This window comes from Tursiops truncatus, chromosome 16 (genome assembly GCF_011762595.2).
Source record: "Tursiops truncatus isolate mTurTru1 chromosome 16, mTurTru1.mat.Y, whole genome shotgun sequence".
Lineage (NCBI taxonomy): Eukaryota > Metazoa > Chordata > Mammalia > Artiodactyla > Delphinidae > Tursiops > Tursiops truncatus.
The window spans coordinates 60,458,277-60,478,200 of NC_047049.1; the positions used below are offsets into that span (position 1 = coordinate 60,458,277).

Sequence of the window (19,924 nt, forward strand, 5' to 3'; positions counted from 1 at the left end):
TTCCAAGCAACTTTCCTGCAGTTCTCTGGGAACTCTTCAGAACAACAGGAATGCCGGTCGGCTACCCTGTGGATGTGCTGCCTCGTATACATGCTCTCACTGAACTCTCACAACAACCTCAACGTATCCCTATTTTATAGATGAAGAAACAGAGGCTCCGGGAGGCTAAACCCCTTGTTCACGGCCTCCCAGTGTGGAGCGAGAGCCCATGTGTGCCTGCCTCCATCACAGCGTTGCAGTAGGGACCAGGGTCCCTGTGCCACAGATGGGGCTCAGGTTCTCACGATGCAGTGAAGCCACGGCTGCTCCTGGATGCACAAGGGACCTTCTTCAACCCTCTGTTTCCTAAACCTGTTCTCCCACCCAAGGTCTAAGGAAACCTCACTGCCTAGAGGAAAAGGGGTGCAGGCAGGAGTTTTACACCCTTCCTCCAACAGGGCCCCACCACGCGGGAGAGGAGAACAGTAAAGAGAAAGGGAGATGAAAGACGCCAGATGGACTCCGGCACACGAGGCTGACAGCCCAGCAATGCTGCAGGAACATCTCCAGCAGGCAGCTATCATCTCCTTCCATTTAGGGGTTCTTTATTGAAAGGGCGAGGGGCACAATAAAAGGTATCCCGGCACGTGCCAGAGAATCCCTAACGCACACGAGCTGGGCTCCACACACGGTCCCCTGCTTCGTATTCATGGCAGAGGGTCCTGCAGTCATTGCAATGGAATTATATGGGCCCCCAAAGACTCCCAGTGAGAATCGGTGAGGAAACCGATGTAATTAAAAACATTATTACCATTCAGACAAAATAATTTCAATCACATCTGGGCTCCTTCCATCTCCTGTTGCCACACTGTCCTCTTTCCTCGTGCTGGCGGGGGTGGTGCCCACAGCCCTGGCCACGCCCCATGGGCATGGAAGGAGCTGCCACAGGGATCTCGGGGGATGGGGGGCCCTGGGTTTCACTCCACAGGGTGGAGGAGGGAGCAAGGAGCTTCGGACTGTGTGGCTAGGCTGAGCTCTCTGGGCCTGGGTTTTGTGGGACTCCATTTACTCCCTCCCGGGCACCCAAGACCAAGGAGGAGGTGGCAGAAAGATGTTGACTCTTCCCTGCAGGCAGGCTGAGCAGCCTGGCATTTACCCATGTGTGGGTCTCTGACTTCTCACGGAAATGTGTTGCACGCGTATTTGAGGACTGAAGTCTTGGAGGCTACCTCTGGGCACACGCTAACCCTGCAGGTCACACGGAAGGGGCATCGCTATGACCATGGCTGGGTCCTGACCACTGAGGATGGTCCTCACTGCAGACAGTGGGCAGTGGGCTCTGAGTGAAGCTTCTCCACTGAACCCCCATAGCCTGTGCACGGGGCTGTGTGACAGCATCCAGCCTTGGATGGGAGGAAGCCTGTGCTCGGAGCCCAGAGTCCCCAGCTCGTCTCCCTGGGCAACATTTGGCAAACCACAGCAGGTCATGGCAAAGTTGCAAAAAGACCCACGCAAAGATGCTGAAAAATGAGACAGGGAAAGACTTGGCTCTAGTTGCAAGCATATCTGATGCCAGGGGACTTAGGGAAAGCAGTCACCTTGTATTGGCCTCAATTTCTCTCGTCTTGAAAATGGGAAGAATAACTTTCCCTTGACTTACAGAGTTGTCATGAGGACAAATGAAAGACAGTGAAAACACTAGGACATAGAGAAGACATTACTTAAATAAGTGCGCGCGCACACACACACACACACACACACACACACACACACACCCCACAACCTCAAGAATGTAGAAATAGGCAGCCCTATTGCTTTGCGCATATGCATATCTTCATTGCTACAAGCCCAACGCTCGCTGTCCTTGCTGCTGCAGGCTGAGACACCCGCCTGCTGGGAGAAAGGAGGGGTTCCAGGTATCCGTCACTGTGCTGCTAGCAGGGGGAGACCACAAAAGGCACAGGCACCGGCTGCTCACCGAGGGACACAGAGGCATGGCCCAGTGTTGCCACCTGGCTAGAACAAACTACTCTGACTCTAGCCAGCAGGATCCAGAGCCCCTGAAATGATTTATTGGCCTCCCTCTCCCAGATCAATAGGCGGGTGGATAGATGCAGAGGGGGCCCCCAGGCACCGTGGCCCCGAGGTAAAAATTAATATGGCCCGTCAAGGGTCTGCCTCTCCTGGCGTGGGAGATGACACTCTCATGAGCAGAGCTGACACCTCAGGGGGGATGGCAGGCACAAGCCAGTGGAAGTCCCCCTCACCCCCCATCTCTCTCTGCAAACCGGAGATGCAGTTTATAAATCATTCAGCATCTGATGCGCACTCCTTGAGGAGGGCAGCTGGGGGCACCGCTGTAGGGCCCAGTGGGTGCTAATAAGTTTGGCAAGTCCACCTCCTCAGACTCTGGGCCACTCCGGGCTCCCCACATGCCCACGGCACATGGGATGGCATGGCTGAGATTCAGGAATTGGCAGGCAACAGAGGGCGTCAGTGAGCACCAGCAACGGGCTCCGCATAAATGCTCCTGCTGTCCTCCCAGCCACCCAAGAGGCACAGGAAGCAGCAGGGCTCTGCCCACTCGTGAAGTTCACGTCCAGGGGACAGGTTCCTAGACTGGGTGCTGGGGACGCACAGGTGACCAAGCTCTGTTCCTGTTCTGTCTGACGGGAGACACGGACATACAAACAACAGCTACAACCGTGAGCATTTACTGGGCATTTACACTGGGCACCATGCTAAGTACTTCTCTTACATGGTCCCACACACTTTAATCCTCACGACAATTTTGCAAGACAATATAATTATTTCCATTTTGCAGGTAGAATTGAAGCTATCTGCCAAAGAACCCGTCACCAGACTTGTCTCTGAATCCTGGCTCCATCCTTGCCTAGCTTTGGGCAACTTACATATCCTCTCTACTTCCCCATCCACATCTGTAGAATGCGAACATGAGTGGCTACCCCGTGAGGCGAGGACTCAGTGAGCTCCCACACTGGAAGTATGGCATTGGGCACATAGGAAGCTCTGAATTACAACAAAACATCAAATTATTATTATCATTATAGAAATGAATTATTTACTTTGTTTCATTGACAAAAGATTGACAGGAATACTCTTCTCCCTGTTTTCCCATCTCTAGTAAGGAGTAACTTTCATTTGTCTTTATTAAGTGACATGGAGAGATGGTGTGGCCTAGTGGGACCCAGCGCCAGGAGCCCTGGGTTCTGGCTCCGACCCTGTCCCCAGCCAGCTTTGAGGCTCAGGCAAGGACTCTCAGTCTCTCAGGCCCCTGTCAACTCGTCCCAGCACCACCCGTCCCCACTTCTAGCCTCATCCCACCTTACAGCTGGTCACCCAAAGCCAGGGGTGACAAAGATCTATGCAGGACCTGTCCATCACAGAAACTGGGGAGGGACCCCGAGGGCCCAGGCCCACTTCCAGCCTGGCTTTGTTTCTACAAGGTAACAGTGGGCACCTGCAAGGGACGCACACACCTATACAGTCACTGTCCCGCCTCAGCAGGATCTCTGGTCAGGAGTTAAAGTTCATATTCCTCTTCGGGAAATTCCAATATATGAAAAGAAGCTAAAGGATCACAGAAAGTACTGATATTCAGAGACAACATCATCTGCTTCTCTGACTAACAAACTCCTACTTATCCTCTAAGGTCCCAAACAAATAGCCCCCATATATAGACCAGGTCACGCCTTCCACAGTCCCCTCCATAGGTCTACGCCTTCCACCCTACTTTGCACATTCTAAGCTACCATAGCATTTAATACATTTAGACATAGTTAGACATCTACTTACTTGTTTTTCTCTCTGTAAAATTACCTTCCCTGAGCACAAAGACCCTGGCCTCAATCACCAGTAGTTTATGGTGACTGAGTGTGGCTCAATTCTGTAGTTTATGGTGTGGCTAAAATGTATTATGAGCCACAAACTGGGCTAAGGGCTTTTCCTACCTGCCTTATTAGAGCTCTCACAATAACCCCACATGGCAAATATTGTCGCCCATCTTATAGATAAGAAAACTGAGCTCCATAAAGGTTAGATTCCTTCCAAAGTTGTACAGCTGGCAAACAGCAGAGTCTGTGTTTTCTACCCTGCATATCCAAGCCAGCTGAAAATCCCTGGGCCCTGCTCCATAGCTGTTCAACAAATGTTTGTGTTCATTTCAAACGACTTGAGTGGATCAAAGCACAGCGGATCAGATTTGGGCTTTGAAGGACAGGCAGAATAGAGTTAGGCCGAGAGAAGAAAGGAAACACTCCAGTACTAGTTAGAACAGTACAAAGTGTGTTTTACAAAGAAAAGAGAGAGACACAGACACACGCTCAGAGGCGCTGGATCAGCCCCTCGGCTGACAGGAGGATTCGTGAGGAATACCAGGAGATAAGCTGAGAAACGTAGGTTGAGGCCAGATGGATAAAAGCCTCCACTGCCCAGCTAAGGAGGCTGAACTTCTCAGAACTTCAATGACGTGGCCATCCCTGACACTTCAGAGGCCCTCCTTGACCCGAGGAGCCACCTGGCACCATCTGACTTCTAACCTCACGCCATCCTCCTGCCCAAACACCCAGGCCCGAGGGTCACCTCCCCAGGGCACAGCTGGAGGGACGCTGAAGGTCAGCGAGGTGGGCACGCACCCCTAACAGAGGTGCTGGAGCAGCGTCGCTGGGCACAGACACAGGCAAACACGTCTGAGCAAATTGGAACGCCGTAAAAGTCTATTACAGCAAATCAAACAGCAGTCAGCATGACAGCCATTAGCCTGAAATGAATACACAGGGGCTTAATGAGGTCTGTCAAGGCTGGCTCGGTGAATTAAGTTGCCAGTTCTAGCAGGATTTCCCTTTTCTTTACGGACTTGAAAGCATCCACGCTGCCTCTGCCTCGTTAGGGCTTCGACAAGTGAATTGCAGGGCCTTTCACCCTGATAAAATGGATAATTACATGTAGAACAGCTTAGTGAGGGGAGAGGGGTGGGCAGGAGGGGCACCAAGAACAAACAAACCCAAACACACCTGTCCGGCTTAGGCAGGGGCTTTCAGAGGGAGAGGGGGCAGGGCTGGGTGGGCAGGGTGCGGGTGAGCTTCTCCCAGGAAAGGGGCAGTGCCTGGTCTTGACCCGCCTCCCATCTGCTCCTATTCCAGGCCTGAGGACGTGGGTCCCCATGGGTGATGTCTCTAGGCAGGTGTTGACAGGCTGAAAGTTCCCCTCAGAGATGGGCTACCCCAGCACCTCTCAGAAACCCTCTGATGGGGAGGGCCACAGATATTATCCTCCAGGGCTTGCTGTCGTCATGGAGTTAAAAATGCAGCTTCCTGGGCCACCTGTTCCCCAACTACTGATTCAGAATTGCAGGGGCGGACTTCCCTGGTGGCGCAGTGGTTAAGAATCCGCCTGCCAATGCAGGGGACACGGGTTTGAGTCCTGCTCCAGGAAGATCCTACATGCCGCGGAGCAACTAAGCCGTGAACCACAACTACTGAGCCTGCGCTCTAGAGCCCGTGAGCCACAACTACTGAGCCCGTGTGCCTAGAGCCCGTGCTCCGCAACAAGAGAAGCCACCACAATGAGAAGCCCGGGCACCGCAACTAAGAGTAGCCCCCACTCGCCGCATCTAGAGAAAGCCTGCACGCAGCAACGAAGACCCAACGCAGCCAAATAAATAAATTAATTAATTAAAAGAATTGCAGGGGCCCGGGAATATGCCTCCCAACAGTCCCCCAGGAAATTCTGATGGGGTATGTTTGGGATCCTCTGATTCATCACCTCCCCGGCACTCAGTACTAGATGGCTTCTGAGACACGGGGTTCTCCTGCTTCTGCTTGTATACCTTCAGGGATGGCGAGCTCAGTACATCCTCAGCAGGACAGGGGAGTAGATTGTGGGGTGGGTCTCATTAGAAAGTTCTTCCATATGAGGACCTAGATTTACCTCCCTGTAACTTGTTCCCCACGCCTATCCCTGGGTTTTGGACACAACAGACCCAAACATTATCAGGGCCCCTAGGGCTGGGGGGAGTGGAAGTTGGGAAGGTTAGGGATGGTGTGCAGGTGGCTAGGATGACCAAAAGAGGAGCTGAGTGCATGGAGGCAGCCACTGGAGGTCTTTGTCAGCCCTCAAGGAATAATGAAGCACTGGAGGATAAGAAAGGAGCCACTCCTGCTGGGATGCCTCCTCAGATCACGGCATGTCAGTCCTGGAAGGGGCCTGGCCCAACTCCCCAGTTTAACAGCTGTTGGAGTTGAAGGCAGCAGAGGGGCAGTGACAGGTCTGAAGTCTCACCCAGCCAGTTGCTGGCACAATCAGGACTAGAACCCAGATGTCGTGACCTCCAGTCTCCCTCTTCCCACCATACAACACAGGAGCTCTGCTGCTCACCTTGGCAAGCTTCTCCTGGAAACCCACCTCCTCCTGGAAGCCTGTTGAGATTTCTCTGATCACTCTGGCACCCCCTCAAGACTGATGCCTCACAGGGTCTGCAGTGACCCCTGTCTCTCTGGTTTGCATTCTCATCCTATTCACATCCATAGGGCCTCTTTCACTGAATCGGGCTTCTCAAGGGCAAGGGCCTGGGGTTTCCAGGGTGACTTCAATGTAAGCAGGAGACCCCTGCCTGAATTCTGGGCCAGGACCAGCAGACTCTTCCCTGGTACTCCAGCTGGGGCTTGAGCCAGGCAGCTAAGCTCTAGCTCAGGTGTCCACCCCAGGCCAGGGCTGGTCAGTGCCAAGCCACCTCGGGTCAGGAGGGGCCAGGCCTCCATCCAGCTGACACCACATCCCCGCTGGCCACACGGAGCAGCCCTGAGCAGGGCATCGAGTATCAGGCCACCTAAGTGACCTGATAGGGAGGTTTACATGCAAGCGAGTAAACCACACAGGCCTTCTTCCAAGGACTGTGTGTCCTTCCAGCCGGCCCCTCTTGGCCTACCCTCTCCGCATCAGATGGGCAGGAGGCAGGCCATTTTATCCCACCTGTCCTCTGCTTTTATTAGATAAGGAGGACCATGGCCCAGAGAGGTTAAGTGACATGCCCAAATGGACCCAGCAATCTGGGAGCAGAGCAGGGGCTAGGCCTGGGGTCTCTGGCCTCTGGTTCTGGCTCCCCTCATTATATATTCCTCTGGCCTCCCAGGTCTCTGTGCAGTGAGAGCCTGGCACAGCACCAAGCCCACAGCAGACGCTCAATAAATATTTGTTAAATGAATGAATGACTGAAGAGGCTCTCTCCTTGGAGGCAGAGGCCTTTGGAGAATCCTGCGGGATTCCAACAGGGTGGTATTGGAGGTCACATCTTCTCCTGGCAAGGGAGAGAGGAAAAGGCTGGCCCTGGCCCAAGGGCTGGGAAGCAGGGATGTGACCCCTCATCCCCTTGCTATTGCTGCTGTCTGCTGCCCCCCGTGAGGGAAGGCAGAGGGCAGCCATGCCTGCCAGGATGGCAGCTGAGCAATGGGTGCAAGGCTCATTAACTCCGAGCTGTGCCCTTGGTTTCTGAGCCCGGGACTAGAGTGCAGGCTGGCACGTAGAGACCATTAAATTAGAGAGACTTCCAAATGAGCGGGGGCCCGGAGCCAAGCTGCAGTCCTGGGCACACCGGCCACAGCTCAGGGCACCGTGTCCCCATGCTTGGGACTGCAGGCTCTCTCTCCCTATGTCCCACCCCATCAGGGGAAGGGCATGAGTACCTCTGGTGTGTCCCACCTGCACATCTGTCCTACTTCACTCTGTCTGGCACAAGCACAGGACCCTTGGCTCACAGCTGAGTAAGGAGGGCCAGCAACCGGAACTTAGAGGCATGAGATCAGGTTTCTTCATCCCTGAGGAATCTGAAGCTGCCCTGGGAGTCAGGAGGCTCAAAGTCAAAGCTGTGTGACCTTGGGCAAGTCACTCTCCCACACTGAGTCTCACTTTTCTCATCTATAAACTGAACAGATATTTTCTAAACCTCTTTCAGTTTCCTGATCCAATGACCTATAACATAAAGGGGCTAGCACTCCAATGCCATGGTGCCAGGCTGCCTCTCCCCAGTGGATTCCATCTCCCATCATTCCCATCCCAAACCTTTACTGCTGCCACCCAACCCAGAGCCCCGAGGGCAGGCCTGAGGGACACCCAGTTAGAAGCTCTTTACCCTCCACCTTCAAGGTCTTTGAATTGCTGTCAGGCCAGAAGACTGCCATCGGCCACCGGGGAGAGGGACAGTAAGCAATGAGAACGCTGGGGCCATCGGGAGCCAGCAGCCAGCTTATTAACGAACTGTTTGTAATGCAATGATGTGCACTTCTCAGCTACGAGCAATGGCATGGTTTCACCCACACGCACTCGTGCAAATACACTGAGTTACACAGACAACCCAAAGCAGCCGAAGGCCAGCAAGACAGCGCAGGGTTCAAGAAAGAAAGCCCCTTCCAGGCACTGCATGCACTTTGCATCCTGGGGGACCTGCTCTAGCCAAAGCTGGGGGGCCTGGGGTTAGCCTGCCAACGTACCTGCCCAAGGCAAGCACTGGCTGTAAACGGAAAAAACGTGCAACCTGCCCCTCCCAACCTCTGTCCTGTCCCTGATTCCGGCTGGAGTTGGGAGCGCTCATCCAAGGCAGGCCCTCTCTCAGGCACAAGGCTCCCGCAGCCAGCAGACAGGCCCCCTCAGAGGCGCTGGCTCAGTCTCCAACCCGACCAGAGCTCGTGCTGGGCTGAGGTGTGGGCAGGAGAGGAGCTGGAAATGCCCTTTTTCCAGCATCAGCCTCCTCGCCGGTGGCCCCAGAGCAGCAGGCCCCCAACGTCCCTCAAGTGTGACCCTGGGGGCCCCTACCTCAGGGATGCGGACACTGTAGGGCTGATTATGAAATGTGGGTGCGTTGTCATTCACGTCCCCGACCTGGATGTTCACCTTCCGCGTGATCACCTGGCAAGACAAGAGTGGGGAGCTAGCATCAGCCTCCAGCCGCCTTCTACACAAGGGCTCAGGAACCCCGCCTCCCGGGGAAGCAGGGGCCTTAGGGGACACTCACCCCCTGGTGGTCGCTGACAGAGAACTCCACCGTGAACTCCGACTTGGTCTGAAAGAAAACGGAGGGAGGGAGGAGGTCAGAGTTAGAGAGGGGAGCTGAGGCCCTGCGTCCGGAGCCCTACTTGGTGCTGGAGACCCGCCAGCATTGCCCCAGGAGCTGGTCTGGGACTGGATAACTGAAGGCTTCCCTAAAGAATAAGCAGTGCCTTCTGGGCTGGGGAAGTAGGTTCAGAACATGGACCCTTCCCATAAAAGAGCAGTAGATTAGGAGTCAGGAATCTCGCTCTAATCTGGGCTCTGTCTCTAAATGGCTGTGTGATCTTGAGCAAGTCACCTCTGGGGCCACTTCAAAGTGAGGAGAAAGCAGGGGTTGGGGTTTTGTTCAAACTCTTCCCTTAACGTGCTAAGGGCTACCTGTGTCTCGGGAAAACGTCCTTTGGGGGAACATCTGTTGGGGGGTGTAGATGTGCACACTCCGTGGAGCCGCTGTTCTACAGGGGATGAACCCGAGGTCACTGTCCCTTTTGCCTATCCAGTGTCGCCCCTTACTTGGAGACACCCCAAACCACCCTATTCTAACCCCAAGTCCAGACATCAGCACTGGCCTTGGAAGAGGGACACCATTCAGGCAGGAAGATGCTGCTTCAGGGTCAGAAGACGACGAGCCATCCCCCCCCAATGTGTGCTTCTGCCTCCCTAGGGAAGGCCAGGGGCAGAGGTCACGGCAGGTCATACCTCTCTGTCCAGCGGCTGCCGGAGCCACACCACGCCCGTGTCAGGCTCCACGGCAAAGATGCGGGAGGCCTCCTCCCCAACCACGCCGAACACCAGGGGGTCGTTGTCCATGTCTCGGGCCAGCAACTGGGTCACAGAGGAACCTGAAGTACCCGCAGGAGAGAGCAGAGGGCAAAGACGGGAGGTTAATCCATTCTTCAGCACCTGACTCAGGTGGCTGAGTCCCTGTGGGCAGCAGCCGCCCAACAGACCACCAGCAGGTCACTGACTACCGCAGACCCCTGTGCATCTCTGGCTCTGTTCCGGGCTCCCTGCCTCCATCCTGGTCACTTGTCACAGTGTGTAATAGGGAACTGTCATTCACCACGTTCTGTGACTTCTGACTGTCCTCTTTTCTTAATTTAGAGGAGTCCTCCAAGTGGCTCAGATGAGTGCAAGCTCCCAACCCTTCAGTTCTTACATTCCAAGATGGGCACAGTACTTAGCCCTAGCCACTCAGAGCACTCCATCTCCCTGGTCACAGTGATTGGTTCAGGGATGAGCATGTGACCCAAACTAGCCAATCAAAGCCAACCCCGGGACTTCTGCTGGAAGTCTGCTGGAACTGGGAAAGAGTTGCTCTCCTTCTACTGGGGCTGCTAAATTGGTCCTTCTGGCAGCCATCTTTGGCACCAGAGGAAGAGCCTGCCTGAGGTTGAGGCCAACAAGGAGGAAAACAGAGCCAGATGGTACATGGAGAGAGATTCCTGATGGTTTGAGGGTCTGCAGCCAACGATACCTGAAATTAGCAATTAGCTCCATCCTCTGGACTGCTCAGCTGTATGAGCTAATAAATCACCCCCCCCCCCTTTTTTTTCTTTTTTTTTTTTTGGTTTTGCCTAAGTAAGTTGAGTTGGATTTCTGTCTTTTGCAAATGGAATCAATATTTTCTTTTTTTTTTTTCCTGGTACAATAATGTTCATGGAAGCTTTATTCATAATAGCCTAAAACTGGAAACCAAAAAAAAAAAAAAAAAAGTGTCCATGAACAGTCAGATAGATTTTTTTTTTTTAGGCAGATAGATTTAAAAACAAACAAACCTGTGGTACATTCAATGTATTTAAATCTCACAATAGAAAAGGAAAAGTACGAAGCAATATTTTCTAATTCAGAAAATTTTACAAAACCTGGCATTCATTCAACAGTGATTAGGTGCTGGCCTTATGGTAACCACTAGGGTACACAGAGGTTAGGAAGATTTGGAGCACCTTCAGGGAACTCCAGGCTAGAGCTGGGTGACAAAGTCTAGCTCCTGTCCTCCATCAGAGGACTATGGTATTGCCTTCACCAAGAAACAAAGCCCTGGCCAGAGACCACCCTGGGCATCAGGATGCCTGGCCTACAGCCCTGCCTACGAAGTCCTAGAGTAGGTCATCTTCTCCTGGGCTTCACAGCATCCCTCACAAGGTAGGCTTCAGGTCGGGCGATCAACCATCCTGGCTTGTCTAGGACTGAGGCATTTCCCAGGATATGTGCCAAAAGCAGGACATCACAGACAACCGGCTCAGCCGGTCACCTTAGCTTCAAGAGTCCTTAAACTGCCAGGAACTGTGCAAAATGTTCCGAGTGTACAGTGTGTCATTTTCTGCAGAGAGGGTCTACGGTCTCCATCTGATTCTCAAGGAGTAGTTACGTTAGAACCATGGCCTTTGGCAAATCACTTCTTTTAAAGCCTCCATTTACCCTATAAAATGAGACAGACACTCTTTCTTTCCCACATACTGACTCTCATATTTACTGAATAGCTCTGATGGTCTATTAATAGCTAAGGAAGGAAGGATTCTAAACTCTGGGAATTTTATCTAGAAGAGAATGTCGATGAGCTTTTCTTTTATTTATTTATTTATTTTTTTGCAGTACGCGGGCCTCTCACTGTTGTGGCCTCTCCCGTTGCAGAGCACAGGCTCCGGACGCGCAGGCCTAGCGGCCATGGCTCAGGAGCCCAGCCGCTCCGCAGCATGTGGGATCTTCCTGGACTGGGGCACGAACCCGTGTCCCCTGTATCAGCAGGCGGACTCTCAACCACTGCGCCACCAGGGAAGCCCTCAATTCATTTTTAAAGACACAACCTAAAACTGTGAAAGAATTTCCAGCCTCCCCCTGACTGTCGGGGACACACAGTTCCTTTCTGATACCCTCAGGGGTCCTTTAGTGGCAAAGTCTGAGGAACACTGAGCTACTTCCCAAGGCTTGGGAGATTGCACATGAGGAAACTGAGGCCCGTGGGGGCCCTGCTTGTCCCCAGTAGAGCAATGAGTCCACGGCGGCCCCTTGGACTGGAAACCTCACCTGCCAACCTCCTTCAGGGCCCAGCCCAGGTGGAGAATACGGGGCCAAGCTCCCAGCTGGCCGATGGGATTCCGGAAGGGCCACACCGACCCTCCAGCCAAGGTCATACAACTTGGTCCAGTATCCCAAACGGCTCTCTCAGGCTCGATGTTCAGGCTCTCCCAAGAAGGGGAGCGCTGGGCAGGACAGGGATGGGGCCATCAGCTGCTGTCACCCACCCTGTAATTTCCTGGACTTTTATCCATTTTCCCCTCAATTATGTGCTGCTCAAAATGGTCCTTTTCAGCTTCCTCACGGGCTCTTGCCTGCTCATGCCTTCTTTGTGTCCCAGGTAATTGCTAGTGACCTTTTCTAAGTGTACTAATTAAAGGTGCCAATTTGATCTTATATTTAAGACAAGACGCCCTGCAATTTTCCCACTGGGCACATACCCCCTCCCCCCCCGCCCCGCCCAACTGTCCGCTGTAGAAGCCGGGCCTGGCTTTGGCTTCTCCAGGACAAGCAGCTCATTTCCCCATCAGGGAGGCTTCAAGCAACCTCTGTGTGCACCATTCAGACAGGAATGAAGCCAAGCTGTGGGGCCCAACCTCTGCCCAGTGTCCCCAGAAGCAGCCCCTCAGGAGAACCAACCGGCTGTGGGATCCTGGGGTACACACACCACACTCTGGGTTTGTTTCCCACCTGGGAAACAGTATACCCTGCAACTCAGGCTGTGCAATACCTAGAGCTCTTTTTAATTTTTTTTAATTGTGGGAAAATATATATAACGTAAAAGGTATCATTTTCATCAATTCAGTGGCATGTGGTACATTCACAGTGTGTTGTAAGCGTCACCACTATCTGTTTCCAGAACACTTTCATCACCCCAGAAGGAAACCCACACCCATGAGCATTCCTCCCCATTCCCTCTTTCCTCAGCCCCTGGCAGCTGCTAATCCACTGTCTATCTCTACAAATTTGCCTGTTCTGGACATTTCATATAAATAGAATCATACGATAAGTGCTAGCTTTTTGTTTTTACTCAGCATAATGTTTTCAAGGATCATCCACTTGTAACATGTATTAGTATTTAATTCCTTTTTATGACTGAGTAGTATTCCATTGGACGGGTGTGCTATATTTTATTTACCCACATCATCAGCTGATGGACATTTGGGTTGTTTCCCCCTTTTGGCTATTGTGAATAATGATGCTATGAATACCTGTGGACAAGTTTTTGTTTGAACACCTGTTTTCAATTTGGGGGAGGGGGCGTATATACCTAGGAGTGGAATTGCTGGGTCATACAGAAACTCTATGTTTGTTAAACTTTATGAGGAACCACCGAATTGTTTTTCATAGTAATCACACCATTTAAATTTCTGCCAACAATGAATGAGGCCTGGAGTTCTTTTCAGTGGTAAGAAGGATAATCAATGTTTCACAGGGCTGAGCGCTCCCTGTATGGTAGAGAGATGGGAGCTCGGCAGCCCTCCGTAGCCGATGCTATTGGTACCCTGCCCGCTACGCCTTAGCACATACCATTGTCACACACACCAGCCCGACCTCCAGCTGCCAGGCCTGAAGGGTTCTGGCCATCAGAGACTGCTCTACCCATACACAGGACACGCCAATAGTGCCAGGGAACTAATGCCCCTGGTAGCAGCACTCAATGAATGAGAGATGGAAGATGGCAGATAAAGAGTTGGTAGATAAACGCCCCAGCTCCCTCACCTCTCAGGGGGGTAACTCACAGGCTGTGTTCCACACTGGCTCTTGGAGGTCCCCTATGGGACTCATCTCCACTTGCCCACTGAGGTGACTTGGTTAATGAAGCATCTTTATGGCTTCCTTTCTTTCCCAGTCTCATGTCCTCAGTCTCCGACCTGTGTTTCCTGGAATCTCCTCCCCATAAACAATTTGCACTTGAATCTTCATCACAAGGCCTGCTTCTGCTTCGTAAGACCTCCTAAGACTATGGTATCAGAATCACCCAGTGTGCTTGTGATAATACAGATTCCCAAGCCCTGCTGCCTCGATCGGCTGGGGGGCACCCCAGAGTTTAAACGTTTAAACAGCAGCTCCCATTCTCCCCGCAAGAGACTCTGACACACAGCCTGAGACTGGTTTATAGCAGGGTGATATTCAAATAGTTAACAGTGGCCACAGTACAGGCACCAACCAATCAGAAAGGATGCTGGCCATAAACAAACTGGACCAGTGGGTACTGCCTGTAAGTCAGTCTGGCTTACGGCTCACATTTTAGATGCAGAGAAAAGCTCCTCTGGACCCAGGATGATTTAAAGGCTCGGTCGTAGGGCTCTCAGCTCAGTTAGTGCTGCCGGAGGACTCTCTGCTCTTGGCCTCCCCTACCCACAGCGGACGGGTAACCCAGAGAGGCTGGCCCCTCCACCCTGTGCCAACCCAACCCAGCTCAGGGCCCAGCCTGACCTCATGGGTGGAAAGTGGAACTTTAAAGAACTTAAATCACTGTACACCTATGTTCATAGCAGCATTAGTCACAATGGCCAAAAGGTGGAAGCAACTCAAGTGTCCATCGATGGAAAAATGAATAAACAAGAATGTGGCATCTACAGCCAATGGAAATTATTTAGCCTTAAAAAGGAAGGAAATTCTGACACATGCTACAACATGGATGAAACCTGAGGACACTGTGCTAAGCGTATGCTGATAAGCCAGTTACAGAAAGACAAACACTGGTATTATTTCACTTACGTGATGTCCCTAGAGGGGTCAAATTCATAGAGACAGAATGTAGAAGGGAGGCTGCCAGGGGCTGTGGAGAGGGAGGGTTGGGAGTTGTTGTTTAATGGGTTCAGTATTAGTTCTACAGGATGAAAAGAATTCCGGGTATTGGCTGCACAAGAGTGTGAATGTACTTAACACTCTCTGTACTTAAAAATGGTTAAGATGGTAAATTTTAGGTTATGTGTACTTTACCACAATTTAAAGATTTAAAAAACAAAACTTAAACCAGATCACATCTAAGGCCCCAGTGACCTGACCTGAGATAATCCTCCCGCTGCGTCTCACAGAGGGGTCCCCGGGCTTACCCCCCTCTGCCATGGTCTTCTTTCTGATCCTGAACACTCTGTGGCTGCCTCAGGGCCTTTGCCCTGGTTGTGTCTTCTGCCAGGAATATTCCAACCCTAGGTCACTACATGCTACTCATTATTCACCTCTCAGGCCATGAGCTACCTTCTCGGAGAGAGTTTCCTCAAATGCTCCATCATACAGGTAGAGTCTGTCTAAAGAGATGTCTCGTCACTGTGTCCTCACACCCCAAGTCACTGCCTTCCCAGCCCCTCCCTCCTCTGAAATGATCTCGTTTACTCACTTGAATTGCTGACTGCCTGCCCCAACCCCCCATCTGCCACACAAACACACTCGTGTTAGCTCCACGGGGGCAGCGGCCTGGCCTGTCGTGTTCCCTGACGTATCCCTAAGCCTAACATGGGCTGGCATCCTGGAGGCACTCAGTAAATAGTCGTTGGGTAAATAAATGAATGCTGCCAACCGCCTAGGGGTGTCGGGAGAAGATAGCCCCCCCCGAAGTCATGAAGATCTCTGAGCCACGACAAGAGGAGAGAGTACAGCAAGTTAACTCTTAATTATGCACACTATGGACAGGAAAAAGCACAGATAATCAAAACCTACCAATGTTCAGACCAGAAGCACCTGGGTTTGGATGCAGGTGGAATCATACTGGGGCACTGGCTCGTGGTCCTTTCTCTCAGGAACAGCCCTGTACCCCATCCCAAGGCCATGACCTCTACCCTGGGGGTCATCGGGGCAATGCACATTATTCTTGGGGCCAAGTACTCTTTCCTGGCAGCTAGGTACCCCATCCTGGGGCCATGTACTCCACCATGGGGTCGAGTACCCCATTCTGGGCAGTGTACCCTATCCTAGGGCCCAAGTACCCCATCCTCGGGCAGTGAACCCTGTCCTGGAGGCCAGGGGCCCCGGTGGGAGTGGGGATCTGCTCAGCAGGTTTCGAATGCCCCTCCCTGGGAGGCACAGGGCTGGTGACACATCCACCACAATGGCCTCAGCTTCTCAGCAGCAGGCCGCATCGTCTGCCAGGCAAGGGGCGGACAATCCTAGCTTCCTGTGCAGCCTTGCTGGGCCCATGCTGATTGCTGAGATGGCTGTTACCGTTATTATTGTTATTTGCCCTGATGGGTGAGGCCTGGGATTGGCATGTCATGCACTCCTGGGGAGCTGAGAGTCTTTACCTCCTAGAGCAGCGGTGGCCGGAAGCTCAGGAAAGGCAGCGGCAGGCTGCGCGGCCTTTTATCCCATTTTTATGTTTTGGATCGGGGAAGGATGGAAGCTATGTTCCCCAAACCCAGGGAGGGTGCTACAGAATGAATCAAGGGTAAGGAGCGTAGACCGTGCTTCCTCCTTACAGTATCATCTTCTTAAGGCAAACCTTTGATCGTGCCACACCCTACTTAGACACCTCCCACAGCTCACACAGAATTAAAACAAAATCCCTCACTGAATGGCCAATGCTCCTCCCAACCTGTCCTTAACCCCCTGGCCCGTCGCGGTCACGTTTCCACCACACCCTCTGGGCTCAGCCCAAAGCCCTGCTGTCATCCCTCAATCGTACTGGGGCCTCGCCTGTTCCTATACCTGTGCTGCTGCTGCTCCTGCAGCCTGCAAGTCCCTTCCTCCTCTCACTGCCTCTCAAATCCTGGTCACCCTTACATGCATGCCTCAAATGCTACCTCTGTCATAAATATCTCCCTGATTTGTTGTCTGTACCTCTGCACAGCAGGGAGCGGGCATCACCCCTTGAAGGTAGAGGCTGACGTTCTGGACACGCTTGGCAAATCTTCCCACCCCTCCGTGATTAACTATCACTCATCTCTTGGGACCGAGGAGCTGGTCCATTCGTTCCCTTACTCAAGCAAACATTACTAATCAATCACAGCTCCCTTTCCTGTTGAGTCTATATTCAACTTCAGAATCCTTCACAACACTGGGTTCCATACAGCCACTACTAATCAATCCTCAAAGGCATGTGAGAGCAAACCTTTTGCAATCTGTGACCTAAAAGGACTTCACATCAGCCGTGATCTACTGTCCCTTCCCAACCAGGGGCCAAGGATCTAGCAGTCTGCTCTTATCAGGCTCAGGGCAGTTAGGAGGGAGAGAATCAGACTTAGAGTCTACAGGTGAGCTCAGAAACAAGGACTAATTACAGCGGAATGAGAACCAAAAAACAGCCGAGGAGCAGGGGTCCTGGCTGGGAGACAGCTGCTTGAGACAGAGCTGTGTATGGCTGAGTGGCTGAGCAAGGAGTAGCAGACGGTAGGCCCCCAACCCCAGATTACAGGCCGTGGGTTGTTCCCAGATCTTTCTGAGAATAACCACTCGCCCCGCCCCATGGCCCTGGGCCTCCTGCACAAGCCCCACCCCCTTCAGGGAGGAAACCCCCTCACCCCCAACCCGTGGTCCGGAGGGACCTAGCTGCTCCGGCCTTGGTCTCTGCTGGAGCCAGGGGCTGCTGCCTTCCCCCTCTCCCCTGAGATGAGCCCCGTAGAGCCTGGGCTGGCCGTGGAGCCTGCAATCTCATTTGTTTCCCCTCTGGGATCAGACAGGCCAGTTAAGTGCCTTGATTCCTGGGGATAATCTCATTTGTCTTAGGTTTCCCCTCCCCGCTCTCCTGCCTTCAGTCAGGCTCCTTTCCTCTCGTGCCCTGGGGTCCTGAGCTTGGTCTGACCTCAGGGCAGCCAACTTTGTTTGGGGGTTATTTTGTGGTCCTGGGCCCCACGTACACCACAGTGAGATGTGCGGCGGCCCCCTCTCTCCAAGCCTGCCCTGCACTGGCCGACGCCCTCACGTTCATCAGAACACCCTTGTCCGGATAAAGGAACTGTCTCTGTCTCCAGAGCCCGCAGGCCCTCTTCATATCCTCTCTCTCCTACAGCTCCGTCCACTCAGCGTAGATGGCATGAAGTGCTTGGGGGAAAGAAACTAGCATTCAATTAGAACTCAATGGTTTTCATTCATTCTCTGTCATCGATTTCTCACTATGGCCCCAGAGAGGTTAGCATGCCCACTATACAGATGAGAAAACTGAGGCTCAAAGGGGTAAAATAACCTACCCAAGATCACATAGCTGGGAGGCAGCAGAACAAGGATTTGAACCCAAGTCTGTCTGACTCAGAATTCACGTTCCCTCCACCGCCATCACAGTTTTATCAAAAAGCCTTTTACTAAGCCCCAATCTGAGGCTTCCGTCTCCTTGCTCCAGGGAGACCCCCAGGGAGACTGACCGCCAGGGAGACCCCCAGGCCCCCTCCATGTTTTAGGCTGCTCTGGACTCCTGGGTTACTTGGCTGGCCTGAAAGTGAGCACCCTTGAGGCACAGACTATGGGCCCGCCCCTCCATTACCCTGGCTTTCCACAGCCCACTTATCACCAGCCAGGAAGATGGCGAGGTCTTCCTGAGAGTCGGAGAAGGGGCAGCTGGCTCATCTGGGCACACAGGTGTCTGATGGCTAAGGGGACAGGCTAATTCAGCAGAACAGAGAGAGACATTAAACAGTGCAGAGTGATATAAGCTCAGAGGCTTTGGTGGCGGGGAAGGACAGGAGCTACGCGTTGCTGTTATTTTAAAGTAATAAAGCACAAGAGCAAAGACCAGACATTAAATATTTGAGGGAACCTGGGCCTGCGTCTCAGAATCCCAGAGCTGTTCTGCTTCTGGCGCAACGGCGATAGAGCCATCGACGCCAAGGGCTGCCTCGCCCGGCAGCAGACACCAACGTGCTCTAAGCCCCTATAAGCTTATGAGTCACAGAGAGGTTGCTACTTGCCTAAAGTCACACAGCTCACACAAGGCAGAGCTAGGATTGTTCGGTGACCCTTCTAATCCCCATGCAGCAATTATAGTCCTTCATTCATTCACTCGGCAAGCATTGCCTGAGCACCTGCTCTGTCCTGGGCACTGCTCTAGGCAGGTGATACAGCAGTGAACAAAACAGACCTACGTACATATCTCTTATGCCACGTGCTTTTCCTGGCCTTTCACAGGCACATTTGGGAAGCGTGAGCATGGGTTTGGAGTCTAGTCACAGCCTGCATGGAGGAAGAACTGTGTTCCTACCCTTCCCCCTGGTTCATGGGCTGTGACCCCGAGGATGAGCACTTGGCAAGTGGGGGCACTTGGGGCATAGGATCAAAGGACACAGAAGAAGTGTCAAGAGGAAGGCAGCTTCAGTGTGAAGTCCCTTTATTAAGACAGAAGCAGTGGGGCTTAGAACAAGGCTGGCACCGGATGGCGTTCAGCCACGACTTCGTGTGTGACTGTGGGGAAGTCATTCACCTCTCTGAGCCTCCCCTTCCCCACTGACACTATGAGGGGGCTGACATCAATGGCCAAAGCACAGAGGTCCTTGGGGAAAATCGAATCCAACTTGGCAAGTGGGTCTCAGCTCAGGTGCCAGGCTGGTCCCCAGGGCATGGTTTCGTGGGCAGTGTGGTGAAGGATTTCGAGGCTGAACCTCCGTTCAGGAGCAAAGGATGCTGTGACCCATTAGAGACACGTGACGTGAGTAGGGGAAGGGGTAGCCGTACACGTGCCACAAGTTCACATTCTTGATGAGGCCAACAAGCCAAAGAGAGCGGGGCTGCGCAGCTCAGTGACGCATCCGTGGTCACCCAGCTGATAGCTACAGGTGGCAGAGCTGAGACTCAGGTGGGTCCTGGGCTCCCCAGTATTCTTTCCACTGCACCACATTAAGGTCCTGTCCAGCTAAAATATCTACAATTTTGTGATTCTGTTTGCCACACTGTGTCCTAGGCACTGTGGAGGACAGAAGGGCATAGATGACCCAGCCCC

General features: G+C 52.8%; 1 protein-coding gene across 1 annotated transcript in view; it reads right to left on the bottom strand.

The window, feature by feature from the left end:
• LOC101316782 (cadherin-23) overlaps window positions 1-19,924 on the bottom strand; it is a 387,052-nt gene that overhangs the window by 246,304 nt on the left and 120,824 nt on the right. Inside the window, exons 5-7 of the mRNA XM_073793692.1 lie at window positions 9,739-9,881; window positions 9,005-9,052; window positions 8,806-8,898 (exon numbers count right to left, since the gene is read on the bottom strand). Of these exons, the coding sequence (XP_073649793.1) occupies window positions 8,806-8,898; window positions 9,005-9,052; window positions 9,739-9,881 (284 nt within the window). The remainder of the gene's footprint in view (window positions 1-8,805; window positions 8,899-9,004; window positions 9,053-9,738; window positions 9,882-19,924) is intronic.